The 16,202-nt window shown below is 47.3% G+C and overlaps 1 protein-coding gene across 2 annotated transcripts in view; it reads right to left on the bottom strand.

Moving 5' to 3' along the window:
* Window positions 1-1,286: 1,286 nt before the first annotated feature.
* LOC109891344 (protein CBFA2T2) overlaps window positions 1,287-16,202 on the bottom strand; it is a 50,509-nt gene continuing 35,593 nt past the window's right edge. For both annotated transcript variants that reach the window (XM_020483816.2, XM_020483824.2), the window contains exons 2-11: window positions 15,276-15,428; window positions 14,230-14,471; window positions 13,110-13,199; window positions 10,365-10,555; window positions 9,857-10,110; window positions 7,204-7,289; window positions 6,269-6,476; window positions 5,204-5,272; window positions 4,788-4,978; window positions 1,287-2,751 (exon numbers count right to left, since the gene is read on the bottom strand). In XM_020483816.2, the coding sequence (XP_020339405.2) occupies window positions 2,431-2,751; window positions 4,788-4,978; window positions 5,204-5,272; window positions 6,269-6,476; window positions 7,204-7,289; window positions 9,857-10,110; window positions 10,365-10,555; window positions 13,110-13,199; window positions 14,230-14,471; window positions 15,276-15,428 (1,805 nt within the window). In that variant the 3' untranslated portion in view covers window positions 1,287-2,430. The remainder of the gene's footprint in view (window positions 2,752-4,787; window positions 4,979-5,203; window positions 5,273-6,268; window positions 6,477-7,203; window positions 7,290-9,856; window positions 10,111-10,364; window positions 10,556-13,109; window positions 13,200-14,229; window positions 14,472-15,275; window positions 15,429-16,202) is intronic.

Raw genomic sequence — 16,202 nt, 5'->3', positions numbered from 1 at the left:
AGGGACTCAAATCCTGCAGTGCCAGACGTGTCCCCCTGCTTAAGCCAGTTCATGTCCAGGCCCGTCTGAAGTTTGCTAGAGAGCATTTGGATGATCCAGAAGAAGATTGGGAGAATGTCATATGGTCAGATGAAACCAAAAAATAACTTTTTGGTAAAAGCTCAACTCGTTGTGTTTGGAGGACAAAGAATGCTGAGTTGCATCCAAAGAACACAATACCTACTGTGAAGCATGGTGGTGGAAACATCATGCTTTGGTGCTGTTTTTCTGCAAAGGGACCAGGACGACTGATCCGTGTATTGGAAAGAATGAATGGGGCCATGTATCGTGATATTTTGAGTGAAAACCTTCCATCAGCAAGGGCATTGAAGATGAAACGTGGCTGGGTCTTTCAGAATGACAATGATCCCAAACACACTGCCCGGGCAATGAAGGAGTGGCTTCGTAAGAAGCATTTCAAGGTTCTGGAGTGGCCTAGCCAGTCTCCAGATCTCAACCCCATAGAAAATCTTTGGAGGGAGTTGAAAGTCCGTGTTGCCCAGCAACAGCCCCAAAACATCACTTCTCGAGAGGAGATCTGCATGGAGGAATGGGCCAAAATACCAGCAACAGTGTGTGAAAACCTTGTGAAGACTTAACAGAAAATGTTTGACCTCTGTCATTGCCAACAAAGGGTATATAACAAACTATTGAGATAACCTTTTGTTATTGACCAAATACTTATTTTCCACCATAATTTGCAAATAAATTCATAAGAAATCCTACAATGTGACTTTTCTGGATTTTTTTTCTCTTTTTGTTTGTCATAGTTGAAGTGTACCTATGATGAAAATTACAGGCCTCTCTCATCTCATCCCCCCCCCCAGAGGTAAATAGGGAAGCAAAAAACAAGCAACTTGAAGCTGATATTTTAATTAATGTGTATTATATTTATACTAATGAATTGTAAATAAATGCCCCAGTGGGACAAATCATTAATGAAAAAAATTAAGCACTTTTATTTCCATTAGATAATACTGCACCTAATACAGTACTATAGTCCTGATATGGAAAAACCTGTGCAAACTTAAAATCTGAAGACAGACACAGAATTGTACAACAGGTGACATGAAGCTAAGCAGCAAGCAACTGTAGTAGATAACCGCAAACCTCTAGAAGTTTAGCATTCATCTTTACACCTTATACTACTTTCTATCGTACCATCTTATTTATTCTAGAGGCTCGGTGTGGACAAAATGGGTGATAACGACAATAGACAACTATGCGCGTCATAGAACAAGACAAGAAACAGTGTTTCTGTATATTTATTCTGTGTACAACAATAGACAGTTACAGGCAAATTACACTTGTTTAGCAATTGGAAACTTTGGTGATGCATAACAGCTTGTGAATACCTGAACACTTTGTCTTTTTTTTATATTGCTCTGAAATTCGTAGTAATGTTTTAGTTTACAATATCCACCGACGGCACAACCGTTTTGACACACGTGTACGTACACGCACACACACACACAAAAAAAAAAAAAAACGAACCTGACAAGTAACTTGTGCGAGCAAGAAAAGTAGAACAGCTATACTGTACATACAAACAGGATTCCGGAGGTGATTTCGCTATTGTGTTACCTCCAAAAAAAAATGTATTTCCAGAGCGGGAGAGGAACTCTAGAGCTGGTACTGTCACTCAGACCCATAACCCTCTTTTCTCTTAGCTTTATACACACACACAAACAGGAAACTTGGAAATATGCAGTGAGTACTTCGACCATCACTTTCACCCTTGGGTATAAATGACCAGTCCAAATCTCATACACCCCCCCCAGTCCTCTTAAAACAAAATGACAAAAACATTGTCTGGAGTCAGTCTTTAGTTGTCTCATATCTGTTTGGGATTGTTATTTTGGATGAAGTGAAACAAGTGTCCATCTGTGAGGTGGATTGTCTGTTTGTCCAACTGTTGAAGATGGATCCGCAGAGTCCCAAAGCAGAGGAGTCTGTCTTCTGCCCACCATTGCCAAAGCAACCCTTCCCCACAGTTTCTCCCTGATGTCTCACATGACCTGTGACATCAGGGACCTCCCCCGTTCACTCAATGTCTGTGACATCACTTCTGTCTGACATCACTTCCTTGGCTAGATTAGGGGTTGGTGTCCAGAGCTGAGTGTCATCGTAAGTCTTCAAAGCAGCTTCCTTCCCTCGTCTCCTCTTCCTCACAACCGCTGAACTAAAGTTATTCGTCAGGTGAAAGCCAAACGATGGAACAATAGACACTAGCACCTTTCACCGGTTCGATAGGAACGGGAAACAAAGGAAGGAAGCCATTTTCGGGCGCCCGGTCCTAGTGTCCATTATGAACAGTCACGAACAGAAAAGGGGAACGGAGGCCATCTTGAGTGAGAGCCAGTATCATTACCACCCTCCATGGTCCTAGTCTTAGTGCCCGTTGCTCTCTGACACTGATGCAGGAGTGGACGGGGTGGAGGAGCGAGAGGCAATCGACCCCTTGTCCCCCCCAGGGCTGGCAGCGGTTGGTACACTCTCCGGGGCCTTGACCCCTGTGGTAACGTCTGCAGCGGATGCGGCCGCCCTGGCTGCGGTGATGGCGGACACAGGCTTGGGCTGGGCTTGCAGGCCAGGGCTGCAGATGAGGTGGTGGCGCTCCCAGTCCTTGTGTTGGCAGAAGGAGCCGCAGTAGCGCGCCGCATTGCAACCACTGCACGTCTCGCTGGCCTTGCGCCCGCAGTTCCAGCAGCACTGCAGGGAGAGAGAAAGGAGGAGTTTAGTATAGAGATAAATAATACACTGAAGCGCAGGGGGAGAGGAAGAGAGTGTGTGTACACACACACACACACATATATACAGTGCCTTGCGAAAGTATTCGGCCCCCTTGAACTTTGCGACCTTTTGCCACATTTCAGGCTTCAAACAAAGATATAAAACTGTATTTTTTTGTGAAGAATCAACCAGTGGGACACAATCATGAAGTGGAACGACATTTATTGGATATTTCGAACTTTTTTAACAAATTAAAAACTGAAAAATTGGGCGTGCAAAATTATTCAGCCCCTTTACTTTCAGTGCAGCAAACTCTCTCCAGAAGTTCAGTGAGGATCTCTGAATGATCCAATGTTGACCTAAATGACTAATGATGATAAATACAATCCACCCGTGTGTAATCAAGTCTCCGTATAAAAGCACCTGCACTGTGATAGTCTCAGAGGTCCGTTAAAAGCGCAGAGAGCATCATGAAGAACAAGGAACACACCAGGCAGGTCCGAGATACTGTTTTGAAGAAGTTTAATGCCGGATTTGGATACAAAAAGATTTCACAAGCTTTAAACATCCCAAGGAGCACTGTGCAAGCGATAATATTGAAATGGAAGGAGTATCAGACCACTGCAAATCTACCAAGACCTGGCCGTCCCTCTAAACTTTCAGCTCATACAAGGAGAAGACTGATAAGAGATGCAGCCAAGAGGCCCATGATCACTCTGGATGAACTGCAGAGATCTACAGCTGAGGTGGGAGACTCTGTCCATAGGACAACAATCAGTTGTATATTGCACAAATCTGGCCTTTATGGAAGAGTGGCAAGAAGAAAGCCATTTCTTAAAGATATCCATAAAAAGTGTCGTTTAAAGTTTGCCACAAGCCACCTGGGAGACAAACCAAACATGTAGAAGGTGCTCTGGTCAGATGACACCAAAATTGAACTTTTTGGCGTAAAAGCAACACAGCTCATCACCCTGAACACACCATCCCCACTGTCAAACATGGTGGTGGCAGCATCATGGTTTGGGCCTGCTTTTCTTCAGCAGGGACAGGGAAGATGGTTAAAATTGATGGGAAGATGGATGGAGCCAAATACAGGACCATTCTGGAAGAAAACCTGATGGAGTCTGCAAAAGACCTGAGACTGGGAAGGAGATTTGTCTTCCAACAAGACAATGATCCAAAACATAAAGCAAAATCTACAATGGAATGGTTCAAAAATAAACATATCCAGGTGTTAGAATGGCCAAGTCAAAGTCCAGACCTGAATCCAATCGAGAATCTGTGGAAAGAACTGAAAACTGCTGTTCACAAATGCTCTCCATCCAACCTCACTGAGCTCGAGCTGTTTTGCAAGGAGGAATGGGAAAAAACTTCAGTCTCTCGATGTGCAAAACTGCTAGACATACCCCAAGCGACTTACAGCTGTAATCGCAGCAAAAGGTGGCGCTACAAAGTATTAACTTAAGGGGGCTGAATAATTTTGCACGCCCAATTTTTCAGTTTTTGATTTGTTAAAAAAGTTTGAAATATCCAATAAATGTCGTTCCACTTCATGATTGTGTCCCACTTGTTGTTGATTCTTCACAAAAAAATACAGTTTTATATCTTTATGTTTGAAGCCTGAAATGTGGCAAAAGTTCGCAAAGTTCAAGGGGGCCGAATACTTTCGCAAGGCACTGTATATTTATGGAGAAATGGACAAAGTATACTGGGCAAGTAGTAGGTAAATATCTCATCTACACATTCTGCAGCTTTGACTGTTGCTCCTATGTGCTCACTATGACTCACTTCACAGTATGCGTGTACACTCTTAGAAAAAAAGGGTTCTTCAACTGTCCCCATAGGAAAACACTTTTTTGTTCTAGGCAGAACCCGTTTGGGTTCCTGGAACCAAAAGGGTTTCTTCAAAGGGTTCTCCTATGGGGACAGCCGAAAGAACCCTTAAAAAAGGTTCTCGATAGCACCTTTCTTTCTAAGAGTGTGTATAGTTATGCAGAGTAACATATCCTCCTAACCTCGCTAGAGTCCTCCTGCTCGTTGATGACCTGTATGGCATCCTCGGTGGCCTTCCTCTTGGCCTCGGACAGAGTCTTCTCCATCTTGGCGCGCTCGGCCGTGATCATCTCAAAGGCCTTCTGCTCCGCCTCGGCCACAGCCTTCTGCACCTCGTCCATGGCCTGACGCTTCACTTCATTCACTGCCTCTTCTGCACAGGAGAGGGGACACAGGTTTTAGACCATGTTGTGGTTCTATGATAAGTAGGTGGTTATAATAGATGGATGAGGGGACTCCTTTATATCAAAATATTTTTCAATAATATTTTTTTTTAATGAGCGAGAGAAGAGGGATAAAAAAGGGGAAAGGGAAGAACACATAAAATGTTGAATGCCCACACACATGGGACATTGAACACTGTTGTACTAGCCCTTACCAGCTTTTCTCCAGATCTCATCCGGCACATAACCAGAGCCAGGCCGCGGCACAAAATCTCTCTGGGATTCTGTGGCACAGAAAGACAAAAGAAGAAAAAAAAAAAGTTAGCACCCGGCAGACTTGTGTGAAATAGCATCATCCGCTCTACTTACTTGGGATATACAATCCCCTCACTAACCACACCAATTCAACCTTCCCCAGTTGGCCAAATTAACTGAATAGCCAGGCAGCTTGAAGAGGGAGTACATTGGCTAGGGCAGAGGAGCTGACAACCAAGCTGTAGCTACATTCTGTTTGTTATCACTCTCTTTATCCCCATCTTCTCCCCCCCCCCCCCCCCTTCTCTCTTTCTGAGCTGCTCCTCTCAATCCAGACCCATGCCCAAGCTCTGTGGTGCCTGGGCTGGGTTTGGACTGTGTACACTGTGCCCAGACACACTGCTGGGCACACAGATGGTACTCGGGCCGGGCGGCAGGCAGCCAGCTCTAGGTCTTAAAGGACGACAGGCTGGCACTGCCAGGGCCTTCTGTGGCAGATCTGGACGGGGGCAGCGTTGGCACCTGTCTGGGGGCCATGGAGCAGCATGGGCCCCGGAGAGAGGAGCAGACGAGCACTGAGAGACAAACACTGCCAGCAAGACTGAGAGTGCGTTCCAAATGGCGCCTTATTCCTTACCAATATACGGAATATGATGACATTTGGAACGCAGTCTATATATGATGACATTTGGAACACAGCCTATATGTGTAGGTTCGAAATGTGTCAGTAGTGTGTTGATGGGTGTAGTTCTGTAGATGAACACCAGAGGGCAGTGGGTCTATGTGGTGACTGTGTGGGAGCTCAGTAGCTGGCAGGTTGCTTCAGCGGCTCACCACCAAGGGGACCACTCGTTTTTAAATCCCTTACCAGGAATCACACCTGACAAGATAGATCTGTCGATCTGGTGTGTATCGATTCATTGAAAAAGGACCAACCCTAAGGTTAGACATGAACTTAACTTTGCACCCATGGATTTGAGACAGCACGAGCTAGTGATAACGTAAAAAGACAGAGGACCACCCACCATTGGTGAGTCCCTCGGCCGTGTGGGGGCTATGGGTCTTGGAGAAGGGTGCGGGCATGGTGGCAGCCCCTCCCTTGCGGGGGTCCTCCTGCTCGCTGGAGCGCCGCCGCCAGTAGTTGAGCTCCTCGCGATCTGACTCCTGGCAGCGGCGGAGCACGGCCACAGAGCGCCGCGTCTTCTCCACCATGTCCACGATGCAGTTCAACACCTGGAGGCGTGAGCGGCGGAGATAGAAAGAGGGGACCATTAGAGAGAGCCAAACTTTTAAAAAAATATAAAAGAAATAACAGTAGGAAGGCTGCAGTTCTGGCTCACCCAATTTTCCAAATGCCCAACCACAAAATACGTCCTATATCTACACTACTGCAGAAAATACGGCCGACCTCTGCAGATACTGTACATGTCAGTGGAGGCTGCTGAGGGGAGGACGGCTCATAACAATGTCCGGAACAGAGCGAAGGGTATGGCATCAAACACATGGAAACCGTGTGTTTGATACCATTCTACTCCAGCCATTACAATGAGCCCATCCTCCACAATTAAGGTGGCACCAACCTCCTGTGGTACATGTCGTAATGTGGGGGTAACTAAGACTTATATAAATACAGTAGTGTTACTTGAGAGTACATAATGAGTCTCAATACACAGGGTACATAATGAGTCTCAATACACAGGAACTACCATTCCAGAATGATGCTTGTGGAGATAAAAACAAATATCATTTCATTGGGTAGGACTCCTGCTTTGCGCAGTCAATCACTACTGGAGCGCATGGCTCTCGGATGTAGACAGCAGATGGCTTTAGCACCAGTCCACCACTGAAAGGGACACCCAGTCTGACATCGCCCTGATGGCTCCACCAGGCACTGAGAAGTGCTACGCCACTTATAGTTCCAGTGGTGGTGGCGGCGTCTACCGTCAGCAGTGGCACTTACATGATCCAGATGCCTCCACTCGTCGGCCCACTCTCGGTCTGTCAGCCTGTGGTCCACGGGCTCCTCGCGGTAGCCCCCGTTAGTGCCTGATTAGAAAAGACGAGACAATTGAAAGCTTTAAAAGCGGTGTGATTTTTTAAAAAAAAAGGAGGAGAAAAAAAAGGAACATTGGCCAGTCATTACAAATTAATGGCAGGAAGAGAGGTGGAGGGAAGGGGGTGAAAGTGGTGTCCATTAATCATATTAGTCAATACCACAATGAGGCAGTGACACTTAGATGGTCTTATTTCACAACAACATTCCATGCCATGACCGGAGCTTAGTGACAAGCCGTGCTTTAGTGTCTCGTTACCGTCGTCACCGTTTCACCTCCTCGTACACAAGAGAGATGAAGAGGAGGAGTGAAAGACGAAGAGAGGCCTACTCAAAAGAGTTAAGGACAGAAGGGAGAAAATAAAAAAAGACAAAGAGTTACAGAGACAACGACAAAGCTATAGAGAGAGAGAAAGCTAGAAAAGGAGATGTCCTCTACCAAAGAGAAGGGCAATAGTGAGTATTAAAAAAACCATTAGGAACACTTTCCATGAAAGACTGACCAGGTGAATTTATGTCACGTGTTCAATCCACTTCGCTTCAGTGTAGATGAAGGGCAGGAGGCAGGTTAAAGGAGGATGTTTAAGCCTTGAGACATGATTGTGTATGCGTGCCATTCAGAGGGGGGAAAAAAAAAAAATGCGCAAGACAAAAGATTTAAGTGCCTTTGAACTAGGTATGGTAGTAGATGCCAGGCGCGCCCGGTTTGGGTCAAGAACTGCAATGCTGGTGGGTTTTTCACGCTCAACAGTTTCCTGTGTGTATCAAGAATGGTCCACCACCCAAAGGACATCCAGCCAACTTGACACAACATGGGCCAGCATCCCTGTGGAACGGTGTCAACACCTTGTAGAATCCATGCCCCAATGAATCGAGGCTGTTCTGAGGGCAAAAGCGGGTGCGATCCAATATTAGGAAGCAGGGGCGTAACTTTCACTAGGGACATGCCCCTCCACATGCTGAAATTGCATTTTTTTGCCCCCACTAGTTTTATCATTGGAATGTCATACAACACAAGGCAACAGTGTGCTTTAGGACCATGCGGACGCCTCCAAGAGGTCGGGTAGGCTGTTTGGAGTGTTTATCCAACTGGATAAAAAAATAAAAATGCCCCCCCGCTTCTAAAACCAAAGTTGCGCCCTTGTTAAAGTGTCCCTAATATTTTTGTACACTCAGTGTATATCAGAGTGAGAGACGTAAAAACAGAGTAAAAAAAAGAGATTGAAAGAAAGAACAGAGATAAGAGAGAGCGAGCGAGCGGTTGAAAGAGAGGGACAGGGGAAGAGAGCGATGTCTTTTGATGAGAACCAGACCACGAGCCCAGTCACGGCATGCAGCAGCGCTGGGACTCCTCCACATCTGGAGGTCAGCTGTCCGGAAAATAAAAATAAAAAAACCAACACCATCCCCACCCCCCTCTCCTTCCCATTTCTGCCCCTGCGGCTGGGTAACTATCGGGGAGTGGTGGGCATCCCCTCCCCATGGTCTGGAACTAGCAGAATTCCAGCGCTGGAGCTGTAAAGGCTGCGTGGCGCAGGCCCACTTCTATACACATCTGCCTCCTGGCTAAGCAGCGCTGACACCAACTCTGGTTTGGAGGAGCGCAGGGAAGGGATAACACAGAGGCAAACATAACAGCATTCAAAGACGCAAATACACACATGAACGGCAAAAAAGGACAAACACACACACACTCTATCAACCCCACCCACCCTCCTCTCTCCTTCTCCACACCCGGCTGCTGTTTCTCATCAGCGCTCCCCAGTTCAAAGCTCTCAGATGTAGCGGTGAACAGGCTGATGGCTCACTGTACCTTGAGACGTACCGCTCGTAAACAACACCGGCCCCGTGCTTCGACTCTCCGAAAGGTGTGCCTCGGCAGGAAACGAGAGTAGTTCATGTTCACCTCAGTTTACGGGAGTGCATGTCTACTTCGTTGAATATCTACATCCCATCTGGCCATTGACACTGACAGGGATCAGATGGCACGCAGATTTTTACAACGAACTAGATAAAAATCTTCTCTCAAAAAAGAGGCACACTACTTCCCGGGTAGTTTGGCACACTCAAAGCACATGTGGGGTCCATGGATTTATGGTCTTCGGAGAACTTCTATGCCGTTTGCTGTGCATGTCCACACACACACACTTTTGAGCGCATGGACACCCACACAGACCACCCATTAGCAGCTTTCATATCGACCACACTAAAGGCTGTGGTTGTGTGTGTGAGTGAGAAAGAGTGCCGTTTGATGACGGAATCTCGGTGTTGCTCGAGTCGTCCCTTACAACTGTTGTGGAAAACAGCAGAGGGACCAATGTGAGAGAACAAAGGGCGCCTACATCTGTTAATGTCGGGCTAAACCCTCGTGAGTTTGTATATACGCCTGGGTTGCATTTGTTTGCGCGCGTGTGTCTCTCTCCACAATTATTTTGTATTGTTGGCCCCAGCGGGAATCAAACCCACAATCCCTTGGCATTGCAAGCACCGTGCTTTACAGAATGAGCCCCCACATGACCACCGGTAGGTATGTACAGTAGACATGTGTGGATGAATCTACCTGGTAGTCTAGGCCTGTCCTTGAGCTCGCGGAGCTCCAGTATCCGGTGGCTGCTCTCGCGGTGCAGTAGGTGGGGGGTGCTGATGTCCTCGAGGGCGTAGTGTTGCAGTGGGGGCGGCGTGGGATGCAGCTGAGCGCTGAGGGGCAGGGGGTGGGCCGGGCTGTGGCGGGGCGCAGGGCTGATGGTGCAGATGCGCTTGGTTGGTGGCTCCAGGGGGGCGGGCGGGCGCTCGTGGAAGCCATTCTCTTTGGCCCTGCAGGAAAGATGGAGGGGAGGGAAGAGATGAGAGAGAGTGGAAATGTGAACGTATGATACTGGGGAGGGCCGTCTTGTGTATCATCGTTTGGGGCTGCTTGCAAACTACACGTGTGTGTGTGTGTGTGTGTGTGTGTGTGTGTCTACAGTATATTTCTGTGTATATATATATATATGACAGTCTGTCCCCTACCTGTTGGGACTGTGTCTCTCTTGGTGTGTGTGTGTACATTTTGTGTGTCTGTCTCCTACCGGTTAGGGCTGTGTCTCTTGGTGGCCATGTCTCTCTCGCTGGGCTCCAGCAGCAGTTCTGAGGAGTCGGGGGGCGAGGCCAGTGTGGTGCTGAGCAGGAGGTGCTCGTGTTGGGACAGGTACTGGGCCGGGGTCTGCTTGGCTGCACGCGCACAGTGGAGCAACTCCCTCTGCAGCAGTGGCAGGTTGGCCTGGGGAGGGGGAGGTAGAGGGAGAAAGGGAGGTGAGTGTCATTTGAAAAAGGCAAGAACGAGAGCGAGACACAGTAGCAGTATTCTTGCGATTTCTTGTAATGTTGTTTTCTCAAAGCCTTAGAAATCTAACTACAGGGATCGCGGCTGTCGAGGAAACGCCACGTAGACGCAGTGGCCCCATGGAGACGGTATAGATGCCATACTGTCGCCATAAGAGCTGGCTTCGATTTCTTAGTTGACAAAACTAGTTGGGAATATCTTCATTCTCTACACCTTTACTGACCCAACGTCTGATCTTGTGCAAATTCAAAAGTGAATTTCCTATTAAATCCAAGTGACATGTCAACAAAATACCAGTACACGTCATAAAAAAAAAAAAATGTGTAGACTTATTTGCATGTCGCGGTAAAGGCCGTGAAGCCTCTGCGGAGACCTCGCGGAAATGCCATGGCAACGCGGCAGAGACATTAGGCAGACACGGTTCACTGAGGAGGCCCAGAGGGAGACAGACATACAGCAGATCTCTCCTTGAGAGGCCAGAGACTCACACACACCCCTCCCCCCTACAGGGGGAGAAAAATGTCCGCCGTCTCGATCCGTCTGCCTTAGTGTAAGCCCCGTGACTGTTTCTGCAGCCCACCTTTCAGTAAATCACTGCAAAAACCCAAACACGTAGTCCATCGCTCGCTTTGGACGAACCGCGACAAAAGAGAAGCAGAGAAGATTAGAGCAGTGTACATAGGAGAAAAATGGGGCTTCGTGTTGGGGTGTGTGTGTGTAGTCGAAGAAGGCCGAGTGGAATGAGAGCATCTGTGGGGGTCAAACGAGACAGAAAAGAGGGAGAGAGAATGATACAGAAGCGGAGGACAAACATCACACGGTGCAATCAGAAAGCAGGCACCCTGGTAGGGGGTAAAGAGAGAGGGACAAGGGAAAGAGAGCAACAGAGTGACGAGCAGAGGCAGAACAGAATGACCACAGGCCTGATGAGAAGAGGCAGGCTCCCTCCGCCCTCTCTCCATTTCTCCTTCCATTTCTTAATGAGCAACAGGCCCAAGTGTGCTTATAATTACACAGACTTCCTCGTTCCCCCGTTCGCCACTTAAGACCCTTACACACCCCCCCCCTAGCAAGGGCCACATATGTTGTCTGTCAGTTAAGCGCCGTTCTCTTATTCTGCGGGGCGGATGCGAAATTGGCGGCGCCGGGCAAGCCTGAACGACTGCTTTCCTTTAATGCGACACAGAGTCCATATGGCGCGCTGCTGAGCCCCATAAAAGGAGGGAGGGAATGGTTTACAGTCATGTTTCACACTTCCGAGCTCTGTCTCTTCCCTCGCTTTCTTTTTGAGCTATCCACTGCCACGGTGCTAGGGAGGGATGGAGGGAGCGGGAGAAGTTGGGGAGCCTCGTAAATTAAGAAAAAAGGGAAAACCATATTTTCTCTTATTCTCTCAGAAGGTGAAGGAGAGGTAACCCATGGAAAAAGAGCTGATTTTCACCATCTGAAGAATGGAGCATTAACACCGCACAATTTGACTGGTTGGAAGATTTGTGTTCGGTTCTCATGAGGGTAGCTCTTAAAAAGTATTCTATTTCAGGCCCCCATGTTGCCAACCTACTCAAAAGGCCCAATTAAACTTGCGCAACCCCTGTTGCTCGTTTAGTCAACGCATAGAACTATATTGTTACTTGGGAATGACCGAAAGGCAATAAATAAATACATTCACAACCAATTCTCTGTTTATACGACAACTGTCTTGCTGTTGAAAAAAATCAATGAGAAATGATTTTCATGTTTTCCTAATTTTGTATTATGCTACCGTCTACTTGCGGTTTCTCATTATTTATGGCCATATTTGCATTATTATTAGTTCAAGATTTCTGAAAGAAGTGTAATTAGAGTATTCTGTGCCAGAAGCTCCTCTACGCTTCATGAAAGGAATAGGGCTGCGTCTCAAACGGTACCCTATCGCCTATATAGTGCACTACTTTTGACCAGAGCTAGCATAGATATCACAGGAGGTTGGTGGGACACTTAATTGGGGAGGACGGGCTTGTGGTAATGGCTGGAGCGGAGTTGGTGGAATGGGATCAAATACATCACGCATGGTTTCCATGTGTTTGATGCCATTCCATTTGCGCCGTTCCAGCCATTTTCATGAGCCGTGCTCCTCTCGGCAGCCTCCATTGAGACAGACAGATAAATCCATCAGAGGAGGCTGCTGAGGGGAGGATGGCATTTGGGACGCACACTAGCTGTTACCTTCAATACAAAACATCTGCTTTTTCCAGTCCTGATTTCATTACTAATTATATGCAGTCCTTGAGTCATTGTAAACCTCCCTCGAACATCAAACACCTTTTGAAGAGGACAAAGAGGAAAGCAGTCGTCCGCACAGCACAGGCCTGGATTCAGTTCATCAATATTTCTACCACATAGCGAGAGAACAAGACATAGGAAGGGATAGATAGACAGACAGGGAGAGGGGAAATGGAGTGTAACAGAAAGAGAGAAGGGAGACAGCTCTATAGAAAGAGGTAGGTGCTACCTTGAGGAAGGGAATGACGAAGGGTCTCAGGGGGAAGTTGGTGGCCTCTTGGAGCCGCGAGTGGAACTCCTCGATGGTGACCGTTGAATTCTGGGACACAGGGAAGAGATCAGCCAATCACAGTTCCCCTCAAGGTTTAAAGTCTCCAACATTGAGCTTGACATTGTGCGTGTTTCAGATCAACCACGTTGCAGTCGTCAGCAACTGCAGACTGACTGATCTACAAATCATTTGGCGTCATAAATAGTCCAACTACAGTGGATCAGTCCATTTGTAGATCAGTCAAAATGGATGCTTCGGACAGGATGATATACTTTGAAAATCGCTTCGATCACTGAGTGACCGGAGCAATAACTACAGAGCAGTTTCTCTTTCAACTGTCAATCAAACTGTCGACGGATGAAAGATAGATAGCTATCAATCATTTGTGCACAATATGTTGCAGATGGGGCCTGTCAAAACCCAATATTGTGGGTCCACTTAGGCCACATATAGCAAATATATGGGCATGTGCCTTCCAAAATAAAACATCCTACATAAATAAACACATCATATATGTTATACTCAACAAAAATATAAAATGCAATATAAAGTGTTGGTCCCCATGTTTCATGAGCTGAAAGAAAAGATCCCAGAAATGTTCTACACACACAAAGCTTATTTCTCTCAAATGTTGTGCGTAGATTTGTTAACATCCAAATTTGTGAGCATTACTCCTTTGCCAAGATAATCCATCCACCTGACATGTGTGGCATATCAAGAAACAGCATGATCACGCCACTGGTTCACCTAGTGCTAGGGACAATAGGCCACCCGAAAATGTGCACCTGGACGGCTGATGAAACTGAGGAGAATTTCTGATTTCCTTATATGAACTGTAATTCAGTCAAAAATCGGTGAAATTGTTGCATGCTGTGTTTATATTTTTGTTCAGTGCACACACACACTGAAATCTCTCATTCGATGAAATAAAATTTAGTTTATCCCGAGGGGAAATGATCATATCGCTTCTCAAATCAAATGCAACACATCGACACATCAATTCAGAACAACACAAAGTGACAAGGTTCTCACGGCCGTCTCCATCCATTGTTCCTAAAACGTTATATCAACCACTCACCACGAGGGCCAGCACCAGGTTGCGGACGCTCTCTCCGATTTCAGGCGAGATGTCGTTGCCGAACTGCTGCAGCGTCGTCAGGAAGCGTTTGAGCTTGCTGAGCTGCCTGGCGCCGCACGTGGCCGGGAGCTGCTGATTGGCCAGCGAGGAGGAAGAAGAGGAGCTAGGCCCGTTGCTGTAGCGCTGGGGCGGCGAGGGCACGGCGTTCAGCATGGGTGGGGAGTGGTGGATCCCATTGGTCACTGGGGGAGGGAAGAGGTGGGAGCGGGAGGGAGAAGAGCCAATGAGAGGTCAAAGAAATTATCGGAGGAGTTGGACTGAATGGGTTGACACAATCTTTCATACTGGAATCCTCACATCTTTTATCATGTTGAAGATTTAATGCCATTAAGGCCGACAAAGAAATAAAGACAAATATAGCAAAATCATGTACCACAATCCAATAATCCAGGGGTGCCAAACTCATTCCACGGATGGCAGAGTGTCTGCGAGTTTTTGTTTTCGCCTTTCAATTAAGACCTAGACAACAAGGTGAGGGGAGTTCCTTACAAGTGACCTTAATTCATCAATCAAGTACAAGGGTGGAGCGGAAACCCGCAGACACTCGGCCCTCTGTGGAATGAGTTTTCCACCCTTGGATTAGGGGATTGTGGTACATGATTTTGGTATATTTACATAGGTCTTCGTTTCTTTGAGTTTGACACATGTGCCCTAATCAATTTATGGATCACACAGCTCAAATCTGCTGGTTGCTATTAAAAGGGTTCAATCATAACTTCCATTAAAGTCACAATTTGCACTTGATGTCACATGCAGTTACAATTCACCCCAAAGCGTGCAGGTCCTTGGAGGCTCCTCTAGGGGGAGCTAGCGGTGGTGGGCGCTGTCATGGTGGCTGCGAGACTATGGTCAAGTTGCCCCTAGAAGCTCATCATGGGTCAGTTTTGGATTTCCCCCACTACTGTTTTAAGTTTGGGATTGGGGAGGAGAACGCGATCTTAGATCTGCACCTAAGGGAAACTTCACCCCGGGAACGCGGTACTCACGTGTGGTGGAGGAGAAGGAGGCTGGCCGGGGCCCGCTGGGGTTGATGGAGGGCAGGGGGGGCATGGTGGCACTGCTGCTGGGGGCTGGTTTGGAATGAGTCTTGACATCCACAGGAGAGCCGGGCATGGCAGGGGTCTTCTTCTCTCCACTGTCTGAAGGGGGAGAAAGAGGGGAGGCGTGGTCAATAGGTGCATGTGGGGAGTGGGCATGGCGCATGGCGCTTGCAACAGAGTTGTGGGTTCAATTCCCACGGGGGGGGACCAGCATGAAAAAAAGACAGTACTCAGTACTGTAAGTCACTCTGGATAGGAGCGTCTGCTAAATGACAAAAGCATTTCATGTAAGTAGGTTTGAAGTCTAACTTGAGTGGCTGATGATCAAAACTAAACACACACACTATCCTAAGCCCCAGTGTGTGCACCCATGCGTGCTATGAAAAGCAATCCAACATTTTCAGATCCAGCTCAATCTTCTCAATGTAGTCTCTTCAAGTCCCTGCCTTTGTCAGAGGGGAAAAAAGAAAAAAAAAGGAAAGAAAAGAAAAAAAACGCAACAGAACTTCCCACCTCCACACCCACCCCCTTTTGCCCCTACTAGAGAAACCCAGATGTCTCGAGGTCTAGCCTTGCGATCCTCCACCCCTCCATTGAGATCCATGGCAGAAGTGCTAATGAAGAAAAACCATTGTGTTCGTGGAGAAGAATGGCTTTTCATTGAGCCAGAGGGACAGGGGGCAGAAGAGAGATGGGGAAAGAAGCAACAAAAAAAGGGGGGTCCGGGAGCTATTTCACGCTTTACTAACAAGATCGCAAAAGCTTTTGAATGTTAAACGCATACTTCTCAATATGCCACGGCCAATGAATGAAATGAATGGGACCACCAGATCAGGGGATGGGGAGAGAGAGCGAGCGAGAAAGATGGTAATA

This window comes from Oncorhynchus kisutch, linkage group LG1 (genome assembly GCF_002021735.2).
Source record: "Oncorhynchus kisutch isolate 150728-3 linkage group LG1, Okis_V2, whole genome shotgun sequence".
NCBI classification, from domain to species: domain Eukaryota; kingdom Metazoa; phylum Chordata; class Actinopteri; order Salmoniformes; family Salmonidae; genus Oncorhynchus; species Oncorhynchus kisutch.
This window is presented reverse-complemented; position numbering and strand designations above follow the sequence as displayed.